This window comes from Kryptolebias marmoratus, linkage group LG6 (genome assembly GCF_001649575.2).
Source record: "Kryptolebias marmoratus isolate JLee-2015 linkage group LG6, ASM164957v2, whole genome shotgun sequence".
Lineage (NCBI taxonomy): Eukaryota > Metazoa > Chordata > Actinopteri > Cyprinodontiformes > Rivulidae > Kryptolebias > Kryptolebias marmoratus.
In genome coordinates this window covers 21335067-21351978 of record NC_051435.1, presented here as the reverse complement: position 1 = coordinate 21351978, position 16912 = coordinate 21335067, and the positions used below count along the sequence as shown (strand labels likewise).

The following is a 16912-nucleotide window of genomic DNA, read 5'->3' as shown; positions in this document are numbered from 1 at the left end:
GGGGGGGGGGGCAGGAAGAGGGGTTGCAACTAGACTGTGGAAGACTGCACATAGCATGGAAAACTCAACATGTTTCCAAAGCTTCAGCACGTTGTGCTATTAGGACAGACAGGTTTATGATCACAGTTAGACCTGTGCATGTAAGACAGAGATGGAAAAAGTAACAAAAAAAAAAAAAAAAAAACAGAGCAAAAAGTAGGAGAGAGCAGAGAGGTACAATAAACAAGAGATCTTGAGAGAGAAGCGAGCGCCTGTATTCAGACACAAGTGGTTCCACCTGGCAGAGCTCTGGACCTCCCAATTATAACCTCCTTCATGTTGTTTTTTAGACGACGAGAGGACGAGAGGAGAGGAGGACCTGAGATAGAAGGAGGAGGAAGAAACCACACACGCACAGATGAAACATAAAAACACTAAGATATACTGATCCTGTTTGCATTAATCAGATGAGCAGGTCAATGACAGCTACAGTTTACACACAGTCTTCATTAGAAACCTATTCTGCAATCTTCAAACAAATGATGTAACTAGTTTGTGTGTCTGCACTGAACAGGTCCAGGTGTGAGCAAAAGTCACCATGGTTTTTGGAAACCCTTAAAAAGTGAAATTGGGTCCAGTCAGAACTTGAAAATACACAACAGGTCATATGCACGAGAGAAACAATCTGAAAAAAATTGTGCAAAAGCAAAGTGATAAATTTAACGCTTTGATCAAGGCAGTACATAAATAAAAAAATTAAAACGAGTACCACCAGTGGTACATATAGGGATTAAACAAAAAATATCAAAATATTTTTTGACTGAAATTTTTTTTCTACTGTTATCATATATGTCCCAGTTCCAACTCTCATCCCTTATTCAGGCTTTGGATTGACAAAAGAGAAACTCAAAGTTATTTTAGTTAAGTGATTTATTTTAGACAACGAAAATTTGACATTTACAGCTCACCATGAAGTGAGTGGCAGTTTTGAGCATCTGCGATTCATTTAGCATCTGGATGTGGTGGGGTGAATTTGTCCTGAGGGACGCTGTGGGAGGAGTGAGCCACCTGTGAGCGCTGTGGGACAGAGGAGGGTCCACTGCAGCACCCGCTGCTCATTGGAAAGAACCGTACCTGCTTCAGGTCGGTCTTCAAAAGTCTCCAAAACACCTGAAAAAGTTGCTAGACGCTTTATTGAAAAAGTCTTTAGAGGGGTCTGAAAGCGCGCTAAATATAACAACATAGCCCCTAAATTAGCAACACTGCTTGCACCTGGACCCGCCCTGCTCTGCTCTGATTAGCTTAAACTTTGGCTCTGGTTCGCAGCGTCCAATTAATCCATGTATCATAAGATTGAATGACTTTAATGTCATTTTTTTTTTTTTTTTTCACAAAAATCCGTCTTGGCCACGTTACAAATGAGGGAAATCTGTTGCAGTGATGGAGAACTTTAATCCCTGTACATAATATGTCGGTTGGTACGTACAATCTAGGAAACAAAGGGTAACATTTATATGTTAGTGGGATGTGAAGATGCAACATAGACAAGGTTTAAACAAAGGGGTGACCCGTGGCCTTAATCCCATGTCCTTGAAATCAACAGGCATCATCTTTGACCCATGAGGTGTCCAGCTGTGCAGTTTGACATTCCTATGTTACATGGTGGCACAGTTAGACCTCGGACAAGAAACTGTCCACAGGTGAACAGAAGGACGTCACCATACCATAATAGGCCTTGTCTTACAATGAACATATACATATATATAAAAAATCATTTACTTACAAATACGAGGAAAGAACTAAAATAAAGAAACCAAAACAAATTTATGGACTGTTAGGACCCCTTCACACAACCTATTGGAACATGACTGGTTCTCAGCAAAACTGTAAAAGCTCTTTCTGTGTGAAGATAAATGTAATACTGCTATGCTTTCATTATTCACCAATTAGGTTTTTCCTTGCTATTTTTTAACATCCTCCTGCACCACACTCTGCACGCCCACCTTGGAATGACTCTCTTGGACCGTGTCAGAATGCAGCTACATGATAGAAGATCATGCCATGCTAGCACAACATTACCCCCAAAGGTATCACAATCTGTGCTGGTTGTTTCCGTGACATTGTCACAATCATGGCTGTAACCTAGATATGAGGACAGCATGACCAGTCTCGCTTCAAATTCTCAATGTCCAAGCCATGCCAGTGTGAATGGGCCCTGTTCATGGATATGCTGCCACTGCATTCCAGCCAGGACTCCCAATACACTGTCAACAGGATAATAAACCCCCAAAATGACCTTGTTACATCTTTTGTGCATTTGTGCAAATTTGTGAACAAATTCTGCTCTATTATGCATAATGTGGAGCATACTACAATCTTAATACCTGCCTAAAGACCTCACCTAGACCCTGCAAAGACTATCTTTGTTCAGGTTGATTTTTTACATCATAGCAGATTTGTCAAGCAGTGAGAAAGAGGCGTTGAAACAGCTTACATTTGACTGATTGTCTGAAGTGACTTAAACACAGCTTATCTGAAGCGTGCTGATGTAGAGTCTGAAATCTCCATACAAGTTTCAGCAGGTTTAAAACGCTTCAACATTTAAGTCCAACAAAAACTCATGCTAAATTCCATTTCCCACTTTAGGACCTGTCCCACTAGTTTTTGTGATGTAGGGGGAGGGCAAAGGGATGGGGTTACTACATTTGGTGATATTGCTGATCTTCCCCAACAAGCAGAAAAAAAATGCTGCTGTAAGTCACAGTCTGTTGTTAGCTAAATAACTAAACTACAAGCCAAATGTTGAGTTTGGCCAATCAAACTGTACTAAGATGTTTGACGTATTCCATAAATAGTTCATAACGTGGCAAGTCTATCGCTGAAAACATTTGTCCAACTTTACTCAAAGCAAATGACAAGATCCTAATAGAAACTCAGCTTTTGGTCAATCTGCTTTTTCGTTAATGACCATTAAGAAATGGACCTCGCTCCCTGATGGGTTTAAAAATCACCAAAAAATAGCTTTTTTAACAACTGGTGCTGTCACCATTAACTAATATCAGCAAGTTATAGCCTTTTAACATAACCCATTCATCCTCTATATGTTCCTAATCCGTTAAATGAACAACGCAGAGTAGCGCTATAGCTAACTGGGTCAGACAATGATCGAGCAAATTCATTCATTAATTTCTCAACTCAGATGAAGTAAAACATTTTATAACCTACATTAACAAAATCTGCGAGCTGGAGCTGGCACTTTCGACTCCTCTGCTCATGTTTTATTCGCGAAGGAATAATCTGAAAATTTACAGCCAATCAGAGCGATCAGAGGCTTCAGCCCGGCGTGCGAACGGAAGTTCCAGGAAGTTCAACACAGTACTTCCCATTGCTGTCTATTTAAGAATTGTATTAATTTAGACAGATTCTGACAATAAATTGGTAACCAGTAGACCGTTTTAAAAATTTAAATTGAGTTGGATTTGTCTTTAAATCGTCTATTGAATGGTATTAAAATGTGTTATGTTCGATGAGGTTATAAAAATCAAATGGCCTTGCTATTAAAGGTCTGTCCCACTTTTTAATGGCTTATCATAACCACTATTCCTTGTGACTTTAAACTAAGGGCCAAGTGGTAGGAGTAGGTGTAGGAGTAGAAGTAGAGCTAACACTAGGAAATTATATTTAATATGAGAGCTTGATGAGTTGAGAACAGCTTCATAAAGTTTTTAAGGCACCCAGACAGATTGACAGTTACTGAAAGTACCAGACAGACAAATGTGTCCCCCTCCACCCACACCAGGCTGAAGCAGGCCTGCTCAGTCCGGTCCAGCCCAGTCCACATGACAAATGGCTCTCCTGATGGAGGCTGACAGGCTCAGTAATTAAGGCCCACTATAATTGGACTGGGCAGAGTCAAACGAGTGGCAGAACCGCTCTGGTGACTGACTGGTTCTCTGAAGGGACGACGGGTAAGGAGGAGGAAGGAACACAAGGGTGGGTTGGATGGATGGAGAGTGACAGAGGTAAATAAGTGAGCAGGGGACAAAGTGATGTAAACAAGTTAATCAAAGGCAGTTTGCTGGATCTATATAAGGTCTGGATCCATTTTTCTTTTCATTAAACCACTCAAATAACTTATTACTAGCTTGTTTTATTACATTTAGCTTCCTAAGGTCAAAAATGGTCGCTGTAAATAATCGGCGACCATTTTATTAGCTTCAACAAAGTACGACAGGGCAGCAGGACCACAAAAGGCCAATAATTCCGACTGTAAAATTAAATATGAATGAGTAAAAAATACTGATAGCTGTCCTCAGAGTGTGAGCTAAACAACAGCTATGTCAGTGCTCAGATCATGGTTCAGTGGCTGCTCAGATTCATATCAATTTCCTTTCTGAAGGAGTAAAACCTGGAAAAAAAAAAAAAAATACTGGTTGCATGTCTCTGAAACATCTGCTTTTTTGGCTCTTTGTGCTTTCGTGGAGGGGGTTCATTGTAAATCGTAGCACTTGAACAAACACTACCTCAGCGGAGGTTTCAAGCAACAACGTCTGCACAGCCCAGACCGCTGCAATTCTCTGATGTTGTGCTCACAGTTTTCAAGTGTGTCAGCCTGAAATGCAAATCTTTAAATGAGGACTCATCTCTCCAGTGTGGAAAAAAAGGTGTTGGATGTTTTGTGTGTCACTGTAGCTTCATGACCAGAGTCGAAGATAGGAAGTGTCGACTTCTATTTATTCTGAAATGTAAAGAAGAGTCAAGAAGAGTCACGTTGAGTCAAACTGTCCCGTGGAATAAAAACAGCACTATGATACTCTGGCATTGCGCCTGCAGCAGTTTCTTTTGTTGCGTTAAACACAAACACCTCAGCTGAGCGAACAGACAGCCTTTCAGTGTCTCAGTCTAAGAACCGGAGAAACGGAATTGCTTTGGCTTCAGAGCTTTATTCTGAAGGAGCCTTTATAGTTTCAGCAAGCAGGGGCGTGCAAAATATACTTTTGTTTTTTTAGTTTAGTTTATGTTGTTGTATTTGACTGAAGGGGCCACTTAAAACTCTGAATATGAATATGACAGAGCTCCAGTTGTTTTTCTCAGTTGAACAAAAACACTGAACAGTGGCTGGTATACAGTAAGTAAGTAAGTTTGTCAGTGTAGACTTATAAAATACTGCACTAAATAAAAAAACTAAACAAAATATTTAAAAATCCATCATCTCAATGTTGAAACAGAAAATTTGCATAGATTTCTGAAGTAGAATTACATTTAAAAAAAAAACAATAAAAAAAACACCAAAAGAGCTTATAAACATTGTGGAAAAACAGTGAGGCTCAAGTCTCCACCTATATTCACATCATTGACCCTCTTTCCCTCTAAAAACCCTTGCAAAACACACACACACACACACACACACACACACACACTTTCAGCTCTTATTTTTCCATCCATCCTCTTAAACTCCTCCCCCTCCAGTTCAACCTCTTTCTTTGCTGCACGCAGAGTCTTTGTGCTCCAAAACCTCCTAATCCCCTAAAACTGCTGTTTAACAGCCGTTAGCCTTCCCTCCTCTCTCTCTCTCCCTCACGCACACACACACACACATCCGCAGCTCCATTGAGAAACTAGAAAGCCAGCTGGGATAACAAGGCTGAGAAGAACCAGGGTGAACTTTGTTTGGATAACACACTCCTCCATCACAGACAAACACACACAAAACCTGCTGCATGTTCGTGTGTGCAACGTGGAGTCCGTCCAACCGGCTGACCTTGGAGTTCTTCAAATGACCCCTGAGCAACCTCCAAACCTACCCGGTGATGGAAAATGTGCAGGGACATGTTTTGTATTGATTTTTACACTGCAATATAGTTGCATCAGATAGTTACTTTGATCGGGAAGTCCTAACGGAGATGGGCATTTCAACCAAAAATACTTTTCAAAAACTATTGCATTTTTTCGCCCCATTATTAAGCGATTTACTTCCCAACAAACACGCACACAGGTAAAACAAAAAGCTGAAAGCTATCCACACGCTTCACAAAGCATGTTTTTTTATCTTTACTTTACTTATTATAGCAGCGCAAAAAGTGCCAGCACAAATTAAAATAGTTTATGCTCCTGAAAAGTACAAAACAAAGCCAATAATATGCGACTCTGAACGCAAAACATGTCAAAACACATCCGAGTAAGGGCAATGGTGCCATGAACCTTATTTTATGCTCATCTTAACGAGGGCTAATGTTAGCAACTGTTTGAGGATTTAAGATTATTGCCTATTTTATGTTTCTGTTTTAAATTAAAAGGACAAAGACTTGCAGAGAAGACCACAAACCGAGCCACCGAAAAACGCCTTAACTGATGGAGCAGATGTCCATGGATCAATGAGTGAAGGCGCCCACATGTTCTGGCAGTAAAAAAAAAAAAAAAAAGTGTAGCTCAGCTGTGGCTGTAATTTCCATTTTGATTACATTTCACATTTTATGAATATTTTACATGCTACTGAGGCTTTTGTCCTTTGAACGAATAAATTGTTAAATGACCAATATGTCTCATTCCCTTAGACTCCAATCATCCAATCCAGTGAACGACACCAAACAACAGTCAGTAGCAAAATAAGCTGTTTGGCATTGGCAGAGAAGATTTGGCAAGTTTTTCATGGGCGCAACCCACGAACTCACATCTGCTGCTCAAACCACAAATGCATTTTCCTTTCGAATGTGGCACCATTTATGGGGAAATAAACACGCTTTCCAACCGTATAAGATTTATTGCCTAGATGTATTGTTACAACAAAGATATAATCAACCAAACACAAACTTCCTTACTTTCTTGTGCAACGTTTATATTGTTTTTTAGTTTGTTTATAATGGAGTGTTGTGCATTTGAGGATGAACGCTCCTCCTACACTCACAAGGAGAATCTGGGAAACTTTCTGAGAACACCTAACATTAACTTAAGAGGCCTCTGTGTGTCTGGACAAGTGTGAGTGGAGAGGCATGCCTGGCATACAGGGAATGCCAGGGTGTCACTGTGGGAAGCACGCTGCGTGCAAAACACACAAACATTTTCATGCTACTTTAGCCTTCCGCACAAAACCGTGGAAACTATCTTTAAAGCCAGCAGAAGGAGCGGCTAGAGTGTCCTTGGACAAACACATATGGCTTCTACAAAATGAACGGGCTCCTAATGAAGGATATGGGTGGAGGCTATTTGTCAGGAGGTGAAAAGACCAGTGTGGTCCAGGCTTCAGTCAGAGACGCTCAGCCTTCACTGACCTCTGAGCGGGAACAAAAAAAGCCACGTTGATTACGTGCGTCATTTTATTCAGGAGGCGAATCAAAAGAAACAAGCTTGTTAATATGGAAAACCAATTAAGAGGCAGAGTGCTCGAGAATCTCAGAGAGAGGAAGCCGAGTGAACCCTATCAAAGACTCCTGTTGTTGGCATTAGGACTCAAATCTCTGGTCTGGGGGGTTTGTGAGTTGAGTCCGAGAGTTGTAGCGGGGAAAGAAACGCTCACAAAGCACACATGTGTGCTGAGCGTGTGTGAGGCCAAGGGGATGTTGGGAAGAATGGAGGGATGTCACACTTTGTTTTTCTGCCTGTTGATTCTGAATGTGACCAATTAGTGAAGCAGAGAGACAGAGTGTGGGAGTGAAGGAGGAGGAGGAGGAGGGGGTCCAGTCCCTTTCACCGTGAGAGTCCGAGGTCTGAGTCAGAGCAGGATAAAAAGAAGAAGAAGAAAAAAATGGGGCAGGGTACTACATAATGAACATAATGACAAACAAAAGAACTTTTCAGTCATTTCTGGTCGCTTTCCTCAGACCCCCAACTCAGTTTGACGGCTCAACGCTGAACTACGGAGAGGCCGGGGCGCGTTTTCTTTCTTTCTCCTCATCTTTGCTACAAAAAATGTCTTTCATGTGAAACAGAAAACATTTAAATCCTTTAAATTAAATTCCACTGTTTAATTGAAACAGAGGCGGGCAGGCGCACATGTAGAGGTTATGATAACTGGCAATTTGATCACAATCAGCTGGGCAAATAAGCAATACCTCACTGAGGTGTCTTGAATGTTAAAATTACAAAAAAAAAGAAAAAAAAATGTTTTAAAAGTCTGAGATAAATTCTTTCCACAGAAGGTTACATTTTCCCCATGAAATAGGTAAATCTGTTCCAAATGAGACAACTGAACTGTTTTGTTTTTTTTTATTTAAAAAATTAGTCTCAGTTAAATAAAATTAAATCACTTGATCTCTTGAAAATAAACATACCACATTTTAGTTGTGCCCTTGATAAAGTGAAAAGCTTGTATCTCAGCACAAACACTTCATACAGGTACACTGTGTGAACCATTTTGGCCATCACAAAAAAAAAAAATACACAATTATTGTCACCAGCTGCCAAAAGGCTGGTGATCCCGTATGCATTTCTGTCTCATGAACCACCGAACAAACTTTACTGAAACTCTCCCAAAGTAATCCTTGGATTTAAATCTACACTGATTAACTTTCAGAGTCAACTTGATTCAAGATGAAGACAGCTTATCAACCTTAGTGAAGACAAAAATGTTTTCAACTCAGATAATTTCACACATACTGAGCTAAAACTTGGTGTGGATGTAACTGAGTCATTCTCAAAACATGCTCTGAGAGCTAACAGGTTGTTGAAAATATCTTGTGTGAATGTTCATAAACAGTATTTTTAACACGTGACCAAAAAGGCTAAATGTCCATCACTTTTCAAGTTTGGCTTTGACGGTAGCAAGCAATACACATTCCTTCGGGGAATGCTAGGCTTTTAATTTCTTACTACAAAACCATCTTTGAGCCTTTACCAAGAGTTAAAACTGAATGGAAAATTAGGGAGAAGGAGTGGACTGTCAACCAGGCACAAAACAGGACAGGAAACTCAATCTGCACTTGCACTTTCCAAATCTGAATAGACGGGCTTGTTGACCAAAGGTCACACCACATCAGTGATATGGGAGTGGTTTACATTTTGGAAATTGTTGAAGAGACAGTGTTTTCCAGTGTTGACTGAGACCCTGACCCTACTCTTATAATGTGATGACACAACCAGAAGGTTGGGGACATCGTTCCTACCTGAGAGCTTCTATCACAAAATTCAACACCTATCCAGACCAATAAAGGTTTTTTTTTTTTTTTTAATAAAACATCATCTAGCAAAAAGTATATCAGCTTTAAGCTGAGGAGAGAAATAAAAAGATAGGAATTTGCAGCAACACAAACTGGCTCCAGTAAATTAGGAAACTTATCAACCAACCTTGCATCTTTTATTAGTATATTGTTACTTGTGCTAAAATTTGACAGATGATTTCTGTAACATCATCAGGACAACAGATCCACTACCTCTATCTCTGTCTCCTGTATTTTTGTTTGTGCCGCCGTCTCTAAACCATACATCACAGCAGGTCTCACTCCCATCTCGTAAACCTTCCCTTTCACTTTTGCAGCTCTGCTCCTGTCACAGATCACTCCTGACACTCGTCTGCATCCACTCCACCCTGCCTGTGCTCTCTTCTTCACCTCTCTTGTGCTCTGCCTGTTGCTTTGTATGATTGGCCCCTGGTACTTAAACTCATCTACTTCCACCTGCTCCCTACTCTCACTACACATCACAATGTCATCTGCAAACGTCACAATCCACGAGGACTCCTGTCTGACCACATCTGTCAACATGTCAATCACAATGGCAAACAAAAACAGGCTCAATGTTGATCAACATACTTAACGCCTAAATACAGGCATTCTTCAACACTGTACCTTAATTTCCACCTAAGCTAATAATAAAAACAGAACATCTGAAGACGACGGAACCAGATCAGTAACAACCAAAACTAAATGAAAAATGTAAGCCCTGAAATGGCCTTGGTATTACTGTGAGCATCTGTGTACAGGTTTGTATCTATATATATGCGTGTGTGTGTGTGTGTACCTGCTGCAGATCAGCCAGGGAGTACAGGTGAATGTGCTGTAGGAGGTAATCCCTTGGGAAAATCCTGTCAGAGACACAAGAACAACAATTACAGCGTCATTTTCCACAGCGCAGTTTATCTGTTTGGCAATAAGTGATGAAAAAAAGATGACACTCTCCAACCCTTTCTTTCAATCAAGGATAAACTGACTGATTAGGTGACAGGTAAAGAAATGTTGCACTAGGACTAGAATGAGACACGAGTAGAGTTAGGATAGATTAGTAAGGTTGTTGTGAGGATATGGGGAATCCATTGGTTTAATAACCGTCCACACAGTGACAGAGTAACAAGCATGAGTGTGTTGCTCTCCTTTCACAAGACTAAGATAGATGGCACCACGTTAAATCCTGTCTAAAGCTGTGATGAGTGTCAGTAAAACACAAGGATGTGTGAATGTGTGATCTTGTCACCCCGTGATGATAGGCCTGACTGATAATCTACTCTGTTTGGCACGTTACCAATGGTTACCACATCAGCATTCATGAGTCAACAAAGAAAAAGTCAGATTGTGCTCAGATGAGGCCTACTCTTAAAGTGTGTGTTGATCTTCATAAAAGCACCAAAAAGCAAACACATTCTAGGATTAGATGATAAAGATTTGTGCACGTGTCCAAAGGCACACCCACCCACACACACAAACAAATGATGTTTATGTTCGCAAAGACTCATTTTTATTTCTACATCTTAAATCAATATTGTGAGGGGTTTTTCCATTTTAGCAGACACACCTGACATTAAAACTCCGTTGTCACCTGGGGATTATGATTGTGTATCCAAGGTGGGTCTGACCTGAATTAAGTGTGTGCAGAATGTTGTAAGTTGTAAATGGAGTGTGTTTGAAAGATACACATCTAAATCAAAAGCAAACCAAAGCTGTATCAGAAAAAAGAAAAAAAAACATTTGTTAAAATAACAATATATTTATATTTTGCAGTAATAATGCATAAAAGGTGTATGTTTGTGGTGAATCTAGCTCATGGTTAATTTTTTACTAATACTTGACACAGTCAAACATTTTACAGACACAAGGAACTAAAAGTAAACTCCGTATTAACCACTGGGTGCTGCACATGAACCCCAGATAAAAAACAAAACCAGGTATATATAATATTAATAAAATATAAGCTGTTCCTTTAGTACAAAGGTTTAACAGGTGAAGACATAATAAAAATATATATATAAAGTCCTAACAAAGCCATAAATTTAGTCTGATTTGACCTCAGATAGACAACCCATGACAAATGACAGGATTTCCATATTTATTTAGAAAGAAAATAGAGTCTGTATGTCAAAGTAGTGTCAGAAAAACTAAGTCAACCCTTATTGCTTCCATAAGTACTAAAACAAGAGCACCATCAATGGTACAAAGTATGTCTGTCAGAAAATTGTCGGTAAATCCAAAACATGAATTTCCTCACACAACAATCCTGAATACAATGGAGTTTGAGCACAGACAAGGTTTTCACAAAGGGTTTACCTGTGACCTTAACTTTTGACTTCCGTGACCTTGAAATCAAAAGGGATCATCCCAGACCCATGAGGTGTTCAGCTGTGGAGTTTGACATTTCTATGTTAAAGGGGTAATAAATTTAGAGCTCGGCTCAAACATACTACAATAACGTAATACGTACCATTTTAGGACGGTCGTATAAAAATTAGTAGCATCCAGGTGTTGTTAATCAAATAAACCTGATTAACTAACCAACCAACATTCAGCAGTAAGAATCTTTATTAATGGAATAGTAGTAGAAACGATCGCAGCTATTTGTTCGAGGAGCGGAGGTCCCGCCAAATTCACCTGAAGTCAGGTTTTGCAATGTTCATCTGTACTTAAAAAAAACATGAGACTGTACAGGACTTAGTTAGGAGGTTAAATGTAATTACAACAGGTTAGGATATTTGGAAGTTCTCTATAATAAGAAAATGGCAGTATGGCTTAAATTTACAACATTGCATCTGAACTAAACCCCTCATGACTGTCAGGTAGGGAAACTGGGCACCTTACACGGTTTGAGTCAACCATAAACTCATCTGTACACCACAGTGTTTTAAATTCAAATATGACATATAGTTATATATTTTTACATGACTGACATTGGACCATGCAACAGGACAATGACTGCAGGCTCAGAAGGCTAATAAACAGTAGTAAATTGTTGCAAGGGCTCAGTTAAAGTCCAGACCTCAGTCTGACTGTCATGCTGCGTTTGGACCAAAAGAGATCTGTGCATAAATAAATACCTGCAAATCTCAAAAACCTCAAACAACAGTGTAAAAAAAAAAAAAAAAAAAAAAAAAACGAGTGGGGGTGTAATTGTGTTGTGAACTATCTATCGTCAATATGACGTAGTTGTTTTGTGAACTTAAAATATACAGACTGCAAATTAGTGGTAATCTAGCAAGTGTTGTGTTAGAGCTTAAAAAAAGTTGCATAAAAAGATCGCCTCAGCTTTTGCGTCCTGTTTTGTCTGGGAAGGACAATGTACTACAACCAACACCAGCTTATTACAAACTCTTTAGCCTTAACTTATATATTGTATGAACCTTTTTTTACTGACTGATCGCTACCATTCAAATATTCTCAGCTTTACTAAACTGACAATAAAACAACTATCTCTACTCTGCAATATTAAGCAGGTTTCAGGAGCTTTCTTTTTTACATTTGTAACCGCTGATAGTGTTCAAGAACACAACCACCCCACCTGTCAACCTTTAGAGTCTTGTGTGGTTGGGAGAGTTGTGTCTACAGCTTTCCGCCTGTACACAATAGATATCTCTTTTCAAATCCCCCTGGCGTAGACTAATGACTCTGGGAAGGTTTTAGCGCCACGGGCCTCATCAATCCTGCACTGTTTGGAAGTGGTGGGGTGCTGGCCAGCATTAGCTAATGGGACAGAAGTAAACACAAAATGCTACGATGCTGCTCTGAGGAGCAACATGCTTCACTTGGGGCTTCTTCTAGAAATACTAGTAGTTTATGGTCATTGTCTGGCATTTCAAAATGTTGGAAACTGATATACTGTAAATTTTAGGGCGGTGGTCTCCAACATTTCTTAACAAGCACCACCTCATAAAATACTATACTCTCCAGTTACTAATTCAAATAAAATACACTGAAAACAGCAATTTTACAAACCTATATTCATTTTTGACATAAATGGGCCAAGTGGCAAAAGTCCTAACCCTAAGCCTGGTTGTAGGGCGTACTGTAAGATTTGATGGTTCAGTGGAATTTGTTACCAAGATCAACAACACATACATTGTGGTACTGGCTCTTCTGCTGCTCTTCCTCATTGTTTTACACTTTTTGTTCTCAAGACTTCCTTGCTTATATAACCACCAGCATGTTGGTTAACCACCGTCCACTCCATTTTTCATAAAGTACTTTCCAGTTCGAGCAAAGACCATAATGTTCTCGAACCGCTCATGTTTTTGGCTACCTCTGCTTTTTAGCTTTACATCCCAGTTCATCTTATGACAACTGATTTGCTTATTTTTTAACTTCTAAGTAGTTTATTTCAATTTTTTTCAAAGTACCAAAAGATGGATTCTGAGTACCATCTATGGTATTTGTACCACAGTTTGAGAATGATTGTTTTAAGGTACTGTTGCAAGATTTTTTCTGGACCTTCAGATGTCATTCCAAAGAATCATCTACTTACAAGTCTTTAAATTTTTACTATACATCCAGTAGAACTTGCCAATACAGTAATTAATTAATACAAATATGTCACACAGGAAATGATTCACAGATCTGATACCTTTATGTTTCTAGGCTCATCAAGTTTATTATTTATCTCATAAATGAATATACTTCATTATATTAAAGCAAAAATATTAAATCAATCAAAGGTTATCATTTTGGCAACAATTAATAAATAATTAAAGTGATAAATTCTTGGTCCATTGACTCATTTACTAAAACTCCATCTAAACTCTAATAATTTAGCAAGTCCATCAGCTGATTCTGTCAGGTCTGAAGGTATTAGTGACCCGGACAAGGGCAGGAAGCATCCATCTGCCCGCAGACAAGGCTTTCAGTGAGGGACCCCGCTCAGATAAACACCCACCCCCTCTGACGACCACACACAGGAATGCATGAAGATAAAAGTTATGGCAATATATACACATGAACTCAGACACACACACAGATCCTCTGAGATGTTGGAAGTATGTTTTAGGACAAATATTTCAGGGTATCAAACACAGCTTCTTAAGTTTTTTTTTTTTAAGAATCCCCATAAACTCAGCCTCTGTCAGAAAACAACAAAAAGACGTTAAAAGTCAAAACCCAGAAGTTTACTGTGTGAAATATTTCCTTTTACTGTTGATGTCAGGCATTTTTTAATTAGTTTAAAAAAAAAAAAAAGTATTCACCTACATTACATCTACATTTTGGTTAAATTTCTAAATGACAAAGCGAACAGCTCCACAGAAAATAACAGCACGAAGGCAAACACTGAAAGAATGATTTACAACTTCAGCAGTATGGACACGTCCTGGTTTAAGCAAAGAAGATCAACGTTCAGGAGATGAACTGATCTCACTTTCATGACTTTCTTGCTATAGAACCTGAAGCAAACCCCAGATCACAACACGGCCTCCACAGGACTTTAAAGCAGGTATGGTGCTGGATGGGTGCATCGTCCTACACCTCTCTCTTACTCAGATGCGCCATCACTTTGAAACAGAGCAAAACTGGACGCATCAGTTAATTTCTATAGAATCTAATCTTATGCTCTTAAGCACACTGAAACCTTTTAAAGAAGTTGCTTTAAGGTTACACAGTTGTTTAGTCCCAACACCTTGACTTTCTTCCCCAAATGGACAGAGGAAATGCTCTCATGTCCACTTTCAAATAGTGAACTGCTCATTTTTTTCTCCTGGTTTTTATAATGCATTGTACAGTTTGAATCATATTGTAGTAGCTTTCTTAACCTGCTTAGTTATTTGGTTTATGGATGCGGACCAATAGTTTGACCTTTTAAAATAAAGTAATACCTTTTTAATCAATGTGAGAATGTGCCATCCAGGTTTGTTTAAGAAACAAAGCTGTTCACTGCATCAGTTAGGGTTAAACAAAAATGTTAGGAGCTGAAATATAATGAACCCTTTTGTACTTTTCCACTGAGAGGCTCCTACTTTCTTGTTTAGTTCAATCCAGGAGGTGACTTTTTTGCACAGTAGACAGTGTACATACAATATTTACTGGATTTATATAATTGTATTGTTATGATTGTTGTTTGACTTTTTAAGTGCTCAAAACTTGTGACACTGTTTTGCAATAAAACAGTAGTTCACCGTGAGATGTCAGAAGCCAAAATCGCCAGGATTCATGTCTCCAACTTGCTTTTACAAAGTGTTGCCAAAGGACGCGACAAAGCTGCAGCCGACATACCTTCGCCTGAGGTCCTCGGCGATGGTTGCTCTGCAGCTGAACAGGTAGGCTCTCAGCGACTGGAGCTGCTGACGGAGACGCAGCACTGTGCTCAAAGGCTCGCAGTGTTCATACAGGCAGGGGTTGAGCTGCTGGATATCCAGCAATGGCTCCTCGTACACAAACTCCAGGAACTCCTTGGCCTGTTTAGACACCTGGAGGAGAACATATAGGAGTTTATATTTAGATCAATGCACCAAAAGGACCACTGATACACAAGAGATAATCCCCAAGAAGCTGTTCTCTCCGTGTTTATAATGAATGGAGTGGGCTTTAAAAGCCTAACAAAAGCCTACACCTTTGTACAGATTAGGCAGGATCTAACATGTTCATTTGTAAGTTTTAGACGTGCCTTCTTGTTTTTTTTTTGTACCTTTGGATGAGGCCAGGCTGGCTGTTTCCCACTCATTCCATTCATTACTGTGATCTAAGACTATGCCTTCTGGATATAGCTTTACATTAAGTGCACAGGCATTTGTTGTATGAATAGTCCTATCCAAGTTTCACTAAAGAAAAGCCCCTTCAAGGAAAACATGCACTTACTGGTCAACAGTGGCTAGTTAATATCCATCCAAGACTTTAAAAGACACTCTGATATTTCAAATTGAGTATTTTCAGGTGTGTTTTCCCACCTTGTGTTTACTGGTGTCCCAGTTGTGCAGCAGGCGTGCTGGGATGAGGAAAGAGTTATCCTGATGGCAGCCCTGACAGTAGTACCAGCCACTGTAGTAACAAACTTTTGCCTTTCCTCTGGACAGACCGATTGGATGCTGACAACCTGAGGAGAAAGTCACTGTGTAAAAATATGTGACACTTATGTGACACAACAAGCGTGTCTGGGCGTCTGTTATCGTGAGGAGGCCAGTTCACCTAAATTATCCCCATAATGTTGACACCTTGCGCATTAGCAGCTGAAGAATTCAGCAAAGAGATCCATATCTAGGTGCTCTGTTTGTTCACAGACTAATTACTGAAGCATTGCACAAGACAGATTTATGAATTAAAGATGTGCCGAAGCAGGCAAAGTAAAAAAAAAGATTGTCTGTCATGGTGATAAAAAGGGCTGTATAGAAAACAATTTGGTGTTAATGTGTCAGTTTACTACCCCCACTAAATTCCACACTAATCCAGACCAGTAAACCTGTAGATAATGAACACTAAAGTCAAAGTTCAAAAGGAAATTCGATTGCAGAAAGTTAATCAGTTGCTTTATGAACATCAGAAAACAAAATAGGAATTCAAATGACTGATTAATGTACAATAAACTTTTAATAGATGTGTGAATGTGCTTGAAAAGTTAAAGAAAAAAAAAAAACATCCCTAATGAGCAAAGATAAAATCTGCAGTTTCACTGAGTTGCCTGGAGCCACATAGGATCAACAAAATAAACACGGGATGATTGATTGAGACTGTCGAAAAGATTTGCAGTCTGCGGACAAAACTGGCAAGATCTCTAAATGCACACATTTCCCAAACAAGTAGTGATGTTTTCATTCAACCATGCG

The 16912-nt window shown here is 39.4% G+C and overlaps 1 protein-coding gene across 1 annotated transcript in view; it reads right to left on the bottom strand.

Moving 5' to 3' along the window:
* The window catches only part of LOC108238837 (frizzled-5-like), a 61707-nt gene that overhangs the window by 24161 nt on the left and 20634 nt on the right, over window positions 1–16912 (bottom strand). The window contains exons 5-7 of the mRNA XM_017421150.3: window positions 16040–16185; window positions 15369–15562; window positions 9931–9994 (exon numbers count right to left, since the gene is read on the bottom strand). Of these exons, the coding sequence (XP_017276639.1) occupies window positions 9931–9994; window positions 15369–15562; window positions 16040–16185 (404 nt within the window). The remainder of the gene's footprint in view (window positions 1–9930; window positions 9995–15368; window positions 15563–16039; window positions 16186–16912) is intronic.